This window comes from Pantherophis guttatus, chromosome 3 (assembly GCF_059756535.1).
Source record: "Pantherophis guttatus breed Tessera chromosome 3, ASM5975653v1, whole genome shotgun sequence".
NCBI lineage: Eukaryota > Metazoa > Chordata > Lepidosauria > Squamata > Colubridae > Pantherophis > Pantherophis guttatus.
In genome coordinates, this window is record NC_142065.1 from 52,644,839 (window position 1) to 52,658,753 (window position 13,915).

The window sequence follows — 13,915 nt, forward strand, 5'->3', positions numbered from 1 at the left end:
GTGTCCTTATAATTATTCATGAGAGGAAAAGCAGAAAACAGTTTTCAGCAGAATATTAGAATCTTGTGGTAATCACTGAGCTGTCACACAAATGCCTCAAATGGGAAAAATAACCGCTGCACTTACTAGTCAAACTAGAATATGAAACTACCCTGATAGTTTATTATTTTTAACAAGAGCTGCTATGTAATCCTAACACACACCAAGATGATTGCATCTGAACTCAAAAGCAAACAGGGTTAAGCTTAATTAATATTTGGACAGGAGACCTGCAGATGATATCAGAGCTATTGTGCATAAGCTTTTGAAATAAGACTACACAAATGTATAAAGCATGGATGCAGGCACATAACACACATCACTGATTATGTGACCACCATATATCATTGTTGACTCTACACAACCACGAAGGTATTCTCCATGACAATCTGTCCCTAATATGCTCCTTCAACTCTTCCAATGGCACCCTCATTGTTACACAACTGAACCCTCAACAACCCAAACACATAAAAATCAAAATACCTTGGGATATACCTAAGTGGGAGATTTCACCTGCTACTAGTTTCTCAAAATTGGATGTTCCCGAAATATGAGAATTCTCACAAAACGTAACTCTCTGGTACTAGGTTGAAGAAGACAGGCCCATGACTTTAACATGCTGCTACTTAAGAAAATGCTGCATGCAACAGTTATCAGAGATACTGTATGTACTACCAGTACTTAAGAAAACATGTCTTTGATCCTGCAATATATTAAAATTACTGATATATATTTTGTCTCTTTTAAACAGTTTTCAGGGGAAATTTTGTTATTCATAGGATCATTCTGTTGCTTTTTACTTGATTATTGTATGCCGCCTAGAGTCACATCTTGTGATATGGGCAGCCATATAAATTTGATAGACAAATAAATAAAAGTACTCTGTGGAGCACATAGATAAAAATATTGCTTTTGGAATGGTTAAGGATAATTTGATTCTCTCTCTTTTTAAATATTGAAATAATATAATGGATCACAGATCAATGTTCACTGTGTAATGATTGCAGCATCAAATGTTAACTGCCACATGTGAATAAACTATTAAACATAAGCATCATCGGCAGAACTTCAAATATGAAAATTTTCAAATATGTTTTTCAGGGAAGCCTGATCCCACAGTCACTTGTGAGTCATCACGTGAGCCTTGAATTCAAAGACACATTAAGAGAAATGTTAGAACCTGCTGTTAAATATTTCAGATCTTATAAATAAATGAAGCTTTAATACTATTGCATTCTTCCAGGCACCATCAAACTTGTGTCTGGCACATTATTTTGTTCTATTCTAAAAGCAGTAGAGAAGATTCTGGTGTTAAATGCTTACATCAAATGTTCACTAAAAAAAAAATCTCAATAGTATCAGGATTCATTCCAAAGAAAGAGTTATACAAAGTAATATACATAGTGACCCTCCCCCAAGCAAAAATATGAAAAGAGGTCTAGGCAAAGGGAAACATTTTTGGGGTGAAAAAAAAGAAACTTATACCCCTTTCTACTCTCAAACTCTCAAATGTTCCAAATCCTCCTAAAAACAGTCCTAGCAACAGAATAAATAATAATAAAAATAATCTAATCAATTACAAATCAAAAAGTCAGCATATCTTCCACAACTCAGGCTAATCTTCTGTTTGGCGCCCATAGCTTTCTCTCAGCCTGGTCTAAAGATTCCTATGATAGATACTGCACAAAAGCCAATTATCACTCAGGGAAATCTTGATGCTATGGAGATAAGGACATTTCTTGCCAGCCAGCAAGCAGATACCCTTACTCTAGAAATCTCTGACTTTCCAAAACATCAGAGGAATGAAAGCTCAGGGGAGTCACCTGTCACTCCTGCCTGCCTGGGGGATTTCTCGTCATCATTCTCGCTGAAGCTCCCACTCTGTGGCTGTTTCCAAGATGGCTGCTCACCCTCTATGCTGGAGGGGGAGAGCTGCCCACTTTGGCTGTGGTCCTCTCCATTCTCAAGGGGACAGTCCAGATCTCTTTGTAGTTTCACCCCGTTCTTGGCTTTTTTAAAAAGGACAGAAGTCCGCCTGCCCACGCCACTAAACGGGGGACTGGCAGAAGTGCCCGTAGCCTGAAGGGCCAATCCATTCAGGGTGTTGTCGCTGAGCAAGTGGTGGAAGGCGTGGTGGCTCTCCCTCTGCAGCGTCTTCTTATCAAAAAGCTCACCCTCGGACTTCAGCCGTTTATGCAGTCTGTTCAAGGACTTGCTTTCGCTAATGGGTTTGAGAGTTGGAGGGTCCTGCAGAGAGTCCAGCTCCGATAGGGAGGGTGCAGGTCCTGTGGGCTCCAGGGTAGGGGGAAGTGGGGGCTTGGTGTCATCTGCTAAAGAGAAAAAGAATCTGCTTGAACATTTTACAAAGTATTCCCCAAAGTAGGATCACAGCTTTCTGTTTCCTCCTATGATTGCAAGCCAATGGTACATCAGTTAATTAACTACTTTTTGTATTATGTATTTAAGGGAGGCATTCCAAGAATGGGAGAACAAGGCAGAGAGAATCTTATCTAAGACTTCAGAAGAAACTATTCTGATTCTCACAAGAGCCAGGAAATACATCATCATTTATCCTATGGCATTATTTAGGATGGAATAAATATGCAAAATTTCTTAATCCCCCACACATTACATTTAGAAGGATTTACTTCTGAGTCAATATGCTGAAAACACTGAGCTGCATGAAATTCATTTTCCTATCTTTCTTTACTCATTTTTTCAGATTCTAATACTTTTCAAATAATCTGACCTTCACACGATTCCCTACATATGAGAATCCAGACATTTGAAAGGTCTAGTCTAGAGATTAAAGAAGAATTTCAAATGCAGTCCAAGTCTCTTTAAAGGGATGAAATCCAGTTTCGTGCACACTAAATGCAGTCACTAATGTATTTTTTTTATTTCAAACAAAACAAAACTGTCACTGTTCCTTGCACAGTCACCAAAACATTCAGAACAGTCCTGATGTGACATATTTCTTGTTCTCTGACACGACTGTAGTATGCTTGAAACTCATAACAGAATGAAATCACACTTGCATTCTTCTCCCATTTAAGTTCTCTTTCCATCCAAACATTCAGTCTAAGCTAAATTATTCACTCCATGTCCTAAACCATATAGCTTTCAACATGGATGACCAGGGCAGAAAGTCAATACAACAGATGATGAAACATGCACGATGCCATCACACAAAAACAACATACAGAGTTGTGTCAGAGACTAGGACACAAGTAGGTAAGGACAACATTTGTTTGATGAAATCATTGGATTTATGCTGTCATTTTATCATCTTCCTCATGCTATTCACTGACCATTCTCACGGAAGAAGGAATGACTCAAGAATTTCCTAACTAAATTAGAGAGTGCTGACTGAAAAATACCATACCAAGTATTTTATTTCTCTATGAATAAGAATGAGAATAACACTTAAAACACTGCTAGAAGATAGGAACATTCTGTAGTTGCTTCACTAACAGTAATTTAGTCCTCCTTGGGGAACTGACCACAAGTGTGTAATTTCTGGGAAAAAGTATGTGGAGAAGACAACTCGAAAGTATCCCTGCAATAGAAATTAGAAAGGTGAAAGTCATTTCCAAGGTTTTCTGTGCTGCCTTATCTTTCTGCTGGTCTGCAGAACAGCTGCAGAAACAGCTGTTTCTGTTCTTAGACTTGGAGTGCTGTTTGAATAACAATAACTCTCTCTCCAGTTATTATTCCCTTGCAGAGAGCTACAGGAGTCTAAACATCTGATGTGTGACAAAATACTAAAAATCTTCACGTCTACATTTAGAAGAGTACACATATTTTTTATATTACAGGATTCTAGGAAAAAAATACATTTAGCAATTTATGAACCAAAAACTAGAAACAAAGACACATGGAATGAACTCACCCTTAAAAAATTAAATACCCTTCTCACTTCCAGACTAGTTTTTAGAAAGAGCAAGGAAAGATGTTTCTCTGTCATTTTTTCTTCCAGCATGTAGTAATACTTACAAATCAATTATAAACCTTGGAAGACACACGTTGTATTTTAAAAAAAAACCACATTATGCTACTAACCATGGACAAAATGGAAGTGGAAATGGCAAATGGACATAACATTCTGAGTAGATATGAATAGGACAGCAAAATCTCCATAATCCTAATCAAGTGGTGTTATTTTTTAATGCTATTTCTAAAAAGCAGGCATGCATTTGTCTCTCATGTCAGTCGTGAAAAATGTAGGAAAAGAGGTAGAAACTGATTGTGTAAATTTGGATTGGCTACACTCCCGAACTGTCAAAAATGCTGCATGGGAACACAAGTGTCACAATGCAGAAGGAAAATAAACTACAGACCAGCAGTATAAGCAGTCCTCATTGCTGAGATACAAGTTAGGGGAATACTGAAACTGCTATATAGGTAGTCCTTGACCGTAATAGAGCCAGGAATTATGATTGTAAATCATTTTGGTTGTTAAGCAAGTTATCCTGTAACCATGTCTGATTTGATGACTTTTGTGGTAGTCAAGTGAACATAGCAGTCATAATGGAATGTGAATGAAATAAACACTGGTTTCCAATAAAACATGTGATAAATGACAGTCATCTGACTGCGTGATGCTGCAAACGCCTATAAAATGTGGGCCATTGTTAAGTGCCCAAAATGCAATTATGTGACTGTGGAGGAGGAAAGCAGCCCTAGAAATGTTGAATCTGGGTCATAACTGTCGCTAAGTAAACAGTCATAAGTCAAGGACTACTTCTAATTGCTTCAGAATGTACACCAACTTATCCTGTTGCAAGTTTACAAAAAAGAGATGGGCAAAAGTTTGTCATGCTGTGGTTGGATAGCTGAAGAATTCTGTTCTGAAACCCTGGATGTGAAAAAAATTAGCTTTGCTAAATGGAACTTTATTCTGAGGAATACCAAAATGAACAGAGACAGGAAACTGTAATATGAATAAATCAGATCAGCGGTAGACAGCTACAAGGTTACTTTTGTGAATTAACAGATGCCCGAATATTTTTATTGCAGAAAGAGGACATAGAAAATATAGGTAGTCCTCGACTTATGACCATGCCCAAAATTTATGTTGCTAAGTGAAACATTTGTTAAGTGAGTTTTGCCCCATTTTCTGACCTTTCTTGCAAGAGATGTTAAGTAAATCCCTGCAATTATTAAGTTAGTAACACGGTTGTTAAGTGAATCTGGCTTCCCCATTGACTTTGAGTGTCAGGAGATCACAAAAAGGGGGTCATATGACCTCGGGACTCTGCATAAATATGAGCCAGTTGACAAGCATCTGAATTTTGATCACCTGACCATGGAGATGCTTCAACAGTTGTAAGTGTGAAAAGTGACTTTTTCAGTGCCATTGTAACTTTTAATGGTCACTAAATGAACTGTTGTAAGACGAGGACTTCCTGTACTCTAACTGAACAGTTAATAACCTACTATACTGTGCAGTTTAAGAGTAAACAAATATAGGAAGTCCTTGACTTACGACCATTTGTTTAGTGACCATTCAAAGTTACAATGGCACTAAAATAGTGACATGACTTATATTTTCACACTTATGGCCTCTGCAGCATCCCAGAGTAATGCGATCAAAATTTAGGCACTTGGCAAGTGGTAGATATTTATAACATACTGTCCTGGGATCATGTGATCACTATTTGTAACATTCCTGGCTGACTTGCACAAGCAAAATCAATGTTGGAAGTCATATTCACTTAATGACTGCATTGATTCGCTTAACAACTGTGGCAAAAAGGTTGTATAATGGGGCAGAACTCTCTTAACTCTCTCCCTTACTTAGCAATGCAAATTTTGGGCTTAACTGTGGTTATAAGTTTGAGTTCTATATATAACAACAACAACAAAATCCACTGAAGAAAATGTAAGCTATAAAATAAGTAGGCTCACTATTCTTGTAAGAATTGAACAATTGTAACATCATAAATTAATTATTCTGATGATGGATTGGGGTTTAATATAGAATAGAAGGGAAATTGGAATTTGGTTAAAATTAGAGATGAAAATGAAGGGTAAAATTGGTAGAAAAATAGATGAAAGTGAACACTATGGCAAAAAGGAGGTATAGAAATGGTAATCTTAGTTGTAAAAATTAAAAATTGTTTAAATTTTTAACCGGCCAAATACTCTGATCAGCAAAAATACATTGTATGTTTGTGTATGTGTATATGTAAAAAATAAAGAAAAACTTTTTACAAAAAAAACCCCCACATGAATTGCCCTTTCACCTTTCCTCACTAAGTACAATTGATAGTTTCTTTTCACAGACAGACATATATTAAGGCTGCAATCAAAGTCAACTTGAGAATAATAGGGCTATACTGTAAAATATCTTTAAAATTATATCTATATTTTTCTCGAGGGTAAAGAGAAATTTATTTACTTCCACAAAAAGGGAAGAGATGGATGTTGCACAATACACAGTACTAAGAATTCTCTATCAGGAAACATCCAATATGGGTTGTCCTCGACTTACAATCATTCGTTTAGTGACCGTTCAAAGTTACAATGTCACTGAAACAAGTGACGTATGCCCCTTTTTCACACTTACAACTGTTGCAGTATCCCCATGGTCATGTGATCAAAATTTGGACACTTGACAACTGGCATGTATTTATGATGACTGAAGTGTCCTGGAGTCCCATTTTGCAATATTTCGACAAGCAAAGTCAATGGGGAAGCCAGATTCACTTAACAATTGTCTTAGTGCTGTGATCACTAAACAACTGTGGCAAGAAAGGTCGTAAAATGGGGCAAAACTCTCAACTGCATTGCTTAGCAATGGAAATTTTGGGCTCAACTGTGGTCGTACGTTGAGGACTATCCTTACAGCAGTAGCCAGTTCATGCTGAATTTACTGATGACTATTATTTGTAAGCAGGGACGTGATGGCTCAGTGGCTAAGATGCTGAGCTTGTCAATCAAAAGGTTGGCAGTTCAGCGGTTTGAATCCCTAGTGCCGCATAGGGGGTGAGCTCCCACTACTTGTCCCAGCTTCTGCCAACCTAACGGTTTGAAAGCACGTAAAAAATACAAGTAGAAAAATAGGGACCACCTTTGGTGGGAAGGTAACTGTTCTGTGCGCCTTTGGCATTTAGTCATGCCGGCCACATGACCATGGAGATGTCTTTGGACAGCGCTGGCTCTTCGGCTTTGAAACGGAGATGAGAACCATCTCCTAGAGCCAGAAACGATGAGCACATATGTGTGAGGGGAACCTTTACCTTATTATTTGTAATGTATTAATGATATCAAACCTCAGCTACACTATTTTTAGGAAAGGGAAGCAAACAATGTGAGCAGCTCTTCTGGTACTATTGCCATAGCATTCTATGTAAATCCCTGAATAGCCCAGCTTAGAATCAGCCTCCTGCCTGCTTTTCTATACACAGTATTTTCCATTTTCATTGTCTCAAAACATAAGAATTATGACTTCACATCTTTCTTTGGGAGAGAACAATCAAGTTAGTTACACACAGTCAACTAATGTCACTTGAAAAAAATAATAACTTCTTGTTCAAAAACAGATTAAGACGCTTGCTAGCGAAATCACTTATGGCTTTAAGTCATGATTCATTTTGGTGATGGTTTATTGAACCAGTCATGGTATTCTGACTCATTCAAAAATCCTTAAACATTGTGTACATAAATCACAGTGTTTGGTTTTATGTATTACACATAGACAAAATAGAATCTATTTTGATTCCCATGCCCACTTGATCAGAGTTCAAGATCCCTTGAATTCACTTATTAATTGGAGAATGTGTGTATAGTTTCCTTGGAAATCTCATAGTATAATATTCACGGCTCATTTTTACAGGTAAGAACACAGTTGCAAAAGACTTCTTAGTCACAGAATAATAGACAGGAAGGGAACATTTAAGCCATCATGCATAACACCCTGCTCAGCACAAATTGAAACAGCCTCAACAAATATCTGTTTAACCGATGTTTGCACACTCAGTGAAGGAGACCCTCTTACCTTCTCTTGTTATCTGGTTCTGTTGTCAAATGCTTTTAACATTAGAATTTTTCCCCCTAATATTCCATTGGAATAATCTTCCTACAATTTAAACCTGCTACTGCGTGTTATGTCCAACATTTCGGAACAATAGAAAACTGACCTTTTTGGATCAGTGGTGATTTCTGAGCTTGCTTTTCTTCTTGCAGACATTTAATTATTAGGCTAGGTAACATCATTAATGCATGAGGGAGTGAAGTCTTCTTGCTGTTTAAATATGGTGGCTTGTGGTACCAGCCTCCATTGGGGTATTGTTTCTTTCTCAACTGCTCTTTGAATTGAGTGTAGATTCTTCCTTGATTGTTCCTGTTCAGGTTCTAGTTCTTGCTTTTCTATGTGTTGGTTAATGTGTTGTGTGATTGATTGTAACACAACGTACATAACCTACGAAAAGGATAGCACTACCACAGGTATCTCCAACCCCCAGCACCAGTCCGCAGCATGCCAGAAATCATGCCACGCAAACAAGCAAAACTCCACTGCCGGGATGCAGGCAGCACGTGAAACCACGTCCCCTCAGGTCCATGGAAAAAACTTTCTCCACAGAACTGGTCCCTGGTGCCCAAAAAGTTGGAGGCCGCTGCTCTACCACACATTAAAAACATCTTAGAAATTACTCCCAGGTTGTTCTGTCCCAGCTACGGACCCCAAAGAATGTAGCACACACTAAGTCTGTACAAACCTTAGTTTACTAAATTAAATCAGTCTTTTTCAAACAAAGGCTGTTAATTAACTTTCTTAACAGCCTACAAGAATCCAAAGAATAAATAATCGCAATCTTACTATGGTTGGCAGAAAGCCCAGAAGCAATTTGCAGAGAACTAAGATCAAGACGCAAAGGAGAGTGAACAAAGTTGTTCCCTGCAAATTGCCTCAGTCGTCGTCCTTCCTTAAACAGGCTAAGGGAGTGGCCAATTAGCCTCAAGCCTTACTCTTGAGGAGACCTCCTCCTGAGGAGCCACTTCTGCCTTTTGGCAACTCTGCGTGCCCGTGCATCGAGAAGAGGCTCCTCCTCTTCTTCCACTTCACTTATGGGAAGGCCCTGGCTGAATCCTCGCCTCTGGCATCACATCTTCTCCAGCCTCCTCATTGTCCGACTCGAGTCCCAGCTGCATAGGCTGCTGGTGCAGCACCACACCAGCCTCCTCGCTATCGGAATCAGCTACTAGCTGCACAGGCCACTGACGGGCCACAACACAGGTTAGTATAACTTGTTGGCATTACAGCAGCCCCTAAATCATCAGTATCTATCCAAAGCATCCAAAGCAAACATAAAGACACAACAGCCAAAGAAGACAAAACATGTCAAGTGACAACATACAATGCACGGACCATGCAGATTGCTATACAATCTACAAATTGGCAGTATGTAACCATGAAAATCAATTGGCAGTCGGAAGACATGAGGAAAATTCTTTAATTTCACTACACACTGACAAGTACAGGTGGTCCTCGACTTACAACAGTTCACTTAGTGACCGTTCCAAGTTAGAACGACACTGAAAAAAGTGACTTATGACCATTTCTCACACTTACGCCATTGCAGCATCCCCATGATCATGTGATCAAAATTCAGATGCTTGGTAACTGACTCATATTTACGACGGTTGCAGTGTCCCAGAGTCATGTGATCACCTTTTGCGACCTTCTGACAAGCAAAGTCAAAGGAGAAAGCAGATTCATTTACTAATTTAACAACCACAGTGCTTCGTTTAACAACTGCGGCAAGAAAGCTCGTAAAATGGAGGGGAAACTCTCTTAACAACAGTCTCACTTAGCAACAGAAATTTTTGGTCGTACATCGAGGACTAGCTGTACAAACACAATTTCAATTGGGAAACAATGAATGTTTTAAGCCAGGCCAGATCAATTTATCACATATAAACAGATAACAAATTTCAGTGCCCCATGTACTAATGATTTCACCCAGCCTGGGAATGAAATATCTGCAAGAAGCAAATGGAAGCTCAGAGAATACCAAGAGCCCAAAAATTCAACTCTCAGCTACATATGTTCTCTATCAGAAAACAGGTCTCAACCTGCTTTTCTTTAAAGCCCTTTTAGGTACTTTTTTTTTTTTTAATTTGATTTATATGCCACCCTTCTCCAGAGACTCAGGGCGGCTTACAATGCGTTAAGCAATAGCCTTCATACTTTTGTATATTTTATATAAAGTCAGCTTATTGCCCCCACAAACTGGGTCCTCATTTCACCTACCTTAGAAAGGATGGAAGGCTGAGTCAACCTTGAGCCTTGGAGAGATTCGAACCAGCAGAAATTGCAGGCAGCTGTGTTAATAACAGGGTGCGTAGACCACTGTACTATCAAGGCTCTTTGAATAGTGCTATTATAGTGAATAGTGCTATTATATCCTCCCTTAATTTTCTTTTCTCAAGGCTAAACATACCCAGTTAACTCAATGCCTCCTGACAGGTTCCTCTTTATACCAGTTTAGGTTTTCTAAATTTGTTTTGAATTGTAATACTCAGAACTGGACACAACAGCTGAGATGGAATCTGAATAAGGCATAATAACCAAAAGCCCACTATTGCTTTCCTTGAACTGAATTTCTACTAATGAAAGCTAAAACTGCATTTATCTCTTTTACAGCCACCTACTCTGATGATTCATATTGATTCATATTTTTTCTTTCTTTCTTCCTTCCTTCCTTCCTTCTTTTCTTTCTCTTTCTTTTTCTTTCCTTCCTTCCCTTCTTTCTTTCTGTCTGTCTGTCTGTCTTTCTTTCTTTCTTTCCCCTCCCTCTCTTCTTTTTTACCAAAGAACTATTTAATACTTCTAGGATATGGGATAGCACACAGAATGTTCCAACCTAGTATTCCCTATAGATGCTACAGAGATACATATTCTGGGCTGCAGCCAAGTAGATTCAAGTTTGGCAAATCTGATTAGCCTTGGTTGTTTTCTTCCAAACTCACCATTTTATCATGAGGTACAATTTGTACTGTGCAGTATGATAAGTATCACAAATCCTGAAGACGTCTCTGACTCAATGTTTAAATAATTTTGGTATGCATTATTAAAAGCAATAATTATAGCAAGGATTCTTCTAACAGACTTGTATAAGATGAATGTGAGCAGATTCCTGGGGGTATTTTCAATTACCCTGTCCAGCCCAGCACAAACTAAATCTATTTCCTCACTGACTTATTGAAATCTAGTGAAGTCTCTCACCTTTTTCCCTATCTTCATCACTTGGCAGCATTTTTTCCAGACCTTCTTCCCATGGAGCCGATTCTCCATTTGGCATGGCTTTATTCTGCTGCTGAGCCAGCTTTTGCCTGACTGAGTTGATTTCCCGTCTCAAGAGTCGAACACGACGAGTTCGGGCACCGCTTGACCTCATGGTGCTCACTACGTCCAGCTTTTCCAGTAGTTCCTTCAGTTGTACTTCCAAGGAAAGATGAGCTCGGTTCTCGGCAACAAGAATATTGTCAACTGCAATTAGAAATACTGGATGTGTGATAACAATTGAGAAAGTTCTCTGCATCTCAAGCCAGACCTACTCACCATTCCTACCTAGCTGAACATTATACTACATTATGAACATTATACCACAGGCAGGAAATTCATCACTTAAATCTGGAATCAGTTAAATATTTTTGTATAAGACACTTTTCAAAGTGACTTCTTAAGTTGCTTTACATTTTTATATACATGTAGTTGTCTTTATTACATCAGAAATAGCTCAGAAACTTACCATCCTCCCAAGAAAAACGATAAAAATCTTCTGTCTTTGGAGATTCAGGCAAATGAATCCCCACTTGGGGGTCAAAGCCAATATTCTCAGCTTGCCGTCGTGCATGGCGTAATATTGAGCCTCCAAGGTCTCTGAGCCGGACAGCTGCTCGATGGAAAATTGTGTCTTTAGAATTATACCTCATGCAATTGGCAAGGATAAGGTTAAAATCTTCTTCAAATTCATCCAGTGTTTGGTACTGGTGGGACTCCAGCTTCTTCCTCATGGTAGAAAAATCCATTGGCTTGGAAATGAATTCCAGGTAATCTGGAACCTAAACATATAAAACCTGTACAATTACAAAAATCATTAACTAGCCAACCAGGGTATACCCATCATAAGTATTCTGTATGTCCTCTTATTGGCACTGGGTTTGAATATAAAGTTACAAGAATGCCACTTACTTATTTAATTACATTCCCTTCAGCTCTTGTAAACAGAACTATCTTGCTAAGAGATAGGAGTCCATTTCCATATAGACTGGCTGGGGGATTTTGGGAGTTGAAGTCCACCCATATTTAAGCTTCCAAGGTTGAGAAACACTGATATAGACAGTACTCAGGTTGGGACAGTTTGATAGCTCTTTGCGCAAGCAGTTTATTCTTCAAAAATACTTCATTTTATGAAACAGTAACTTGAAATAATCAAGTAACAAGACTTTATTGTTGCCAGTTGAATTTTTACATTGTCCAAGAGCTGTCAGAATTTTATTTTTTTCAGTTGCTGGGCACTATAAATGCTTTTATTTGATGATAAAAGAACAAGAATATTGCACTGTTTATCTCTGTAAAAATGAGAGAAACTTTGCAAGAGCGACAGTTTTTGTGAAATTTCAGCATTTTGCACCCCTCAAACTCTTTGTAATATTGCAAGGTTATCTTTAATTTGTGGGTCCTGAAGGAGATTTTTTTAATTGTCCAAATGATTCAATGCTCCCAAGTGCTGCATTGCCAATCCCTGATACAGCCATTCCTCTAAACAGAGTCTTTAGATCATCCTAACCAGGTATCTAGGTACTTGCCTCACTCAGGTTTACAGGATCTGCAAAGATCTGGGCTGGATCCTTTTCCTGCAGTAAATCCAGTGTTGTGCGCAGAAGAACATTGAATGGTGTCAGCTGTAACTCCATAGCAGCTTGCTGAACCTTTACCTGAAATCAGAATAATACTATTATTCAGAGATACCAGAGAGAGAAAAAAAGGAATATTTCCTTTTCATATATAATAAATCTACAAAGCTCACTCATTCATCATATAACACTGTAAAATGGACTGTAAACAAATCCCAGGGAGTTATCCAATGTATGAAATTGCCTGATAGTACATAGGAGCATAAATTTCAAGACGACCAAATTTACTCTGCTCAACTTATATCACTTTGTCAGAACAAGACAGTGATTATTTAAAGCATAAAACTGCAAACTAAAGCAGATACTAGCTGTAAAATGGCATTTTACATGACTGTGAAATTTAGAAATATAGCTTTGTTGAAACCCTTAACTTAAATAACATATAGTTATGCCTTCCCATCTTTATACAGATATATAAAGATCCATTATTAGACAAGTGATAACTGGTGAAAGGACCATGGCACATCCCCTCCAGGGAAGCTCATCCAGGTAGCCTGCTGATCTTGTAACACCAAACAAAAATATTCATATTTCCCCAAACAGTTCAGTAATAAAACTGATTTTACATTACTGGTGTAGTTCTACGGATGTGCTTGTTTTCCTAGATTTAGTTTCTGGGTTTTATGTTTGCTTTTACAATTTTTATTATTATTATTTGACCATGCACCACCCAGAGAAAAATCTGGAGTTTTTGAACCAATCAAATGTGCCCTAAAACATTTTTTAATCACACAATTTCCAATCCATTTGCAGATTTATCTTTGGCTGCAATTATATGGCAACTTAATAGAGTGTGAGTCACACTAAACAAAGTGATATTTGATTCTGAATAAACATGCTTAGAACTGGAAATCAGCATAGAAATAATTAATATAATCCCCTTTCTTGGTCTAATCAACATGAAATATTATTCATATTTATATGCCACCTGGAGTTGTTTTAATATGAG

General features: G+C 38.1%; 1 protein-coding gene across 16 annotated transcripts in view; it reads right to left on the reverse strand.

The window, feature by feature from the left end:
- Window positions 1–13,915, reverse strand: part of BRPF3 (bromodomain and PHD finger containing 3) — a 46,632-nt gene that overhangs the window by 12,797 nt on the left and 19,920 nt on the right. For 5 of the 16 annotated variants that reach the window (XM_087889565.1, XM_087889566.1, XM_034414699.3 and 2 more), the window contains exons 5-7: window positions 12,859–12,987; window positions 11,799–12,111; window positions 11,273–11,536 (exon numbers count right to left, since the gene is read on the reverse strand). In XM_087889565.1, the coding sequence (XP_087745691.1) occupies window positions 11,273–11,536; window positions 11,799–12,111; window positions 12,859–12,987 (706 nt within the window). Of the gene's footprint in view, window positions 1–1,862; window positions 2,370–11,272; window positions 11,537–11,798; window positions 12,112–12,858; window positions 12,988–13,915 lie in introns of all 16 variants that reach the window. The other 11 variants (XM_034414690.3, XM_034414691.3, XM_034414689.3 and 8 more) reach the window with 6 other exon arrangements.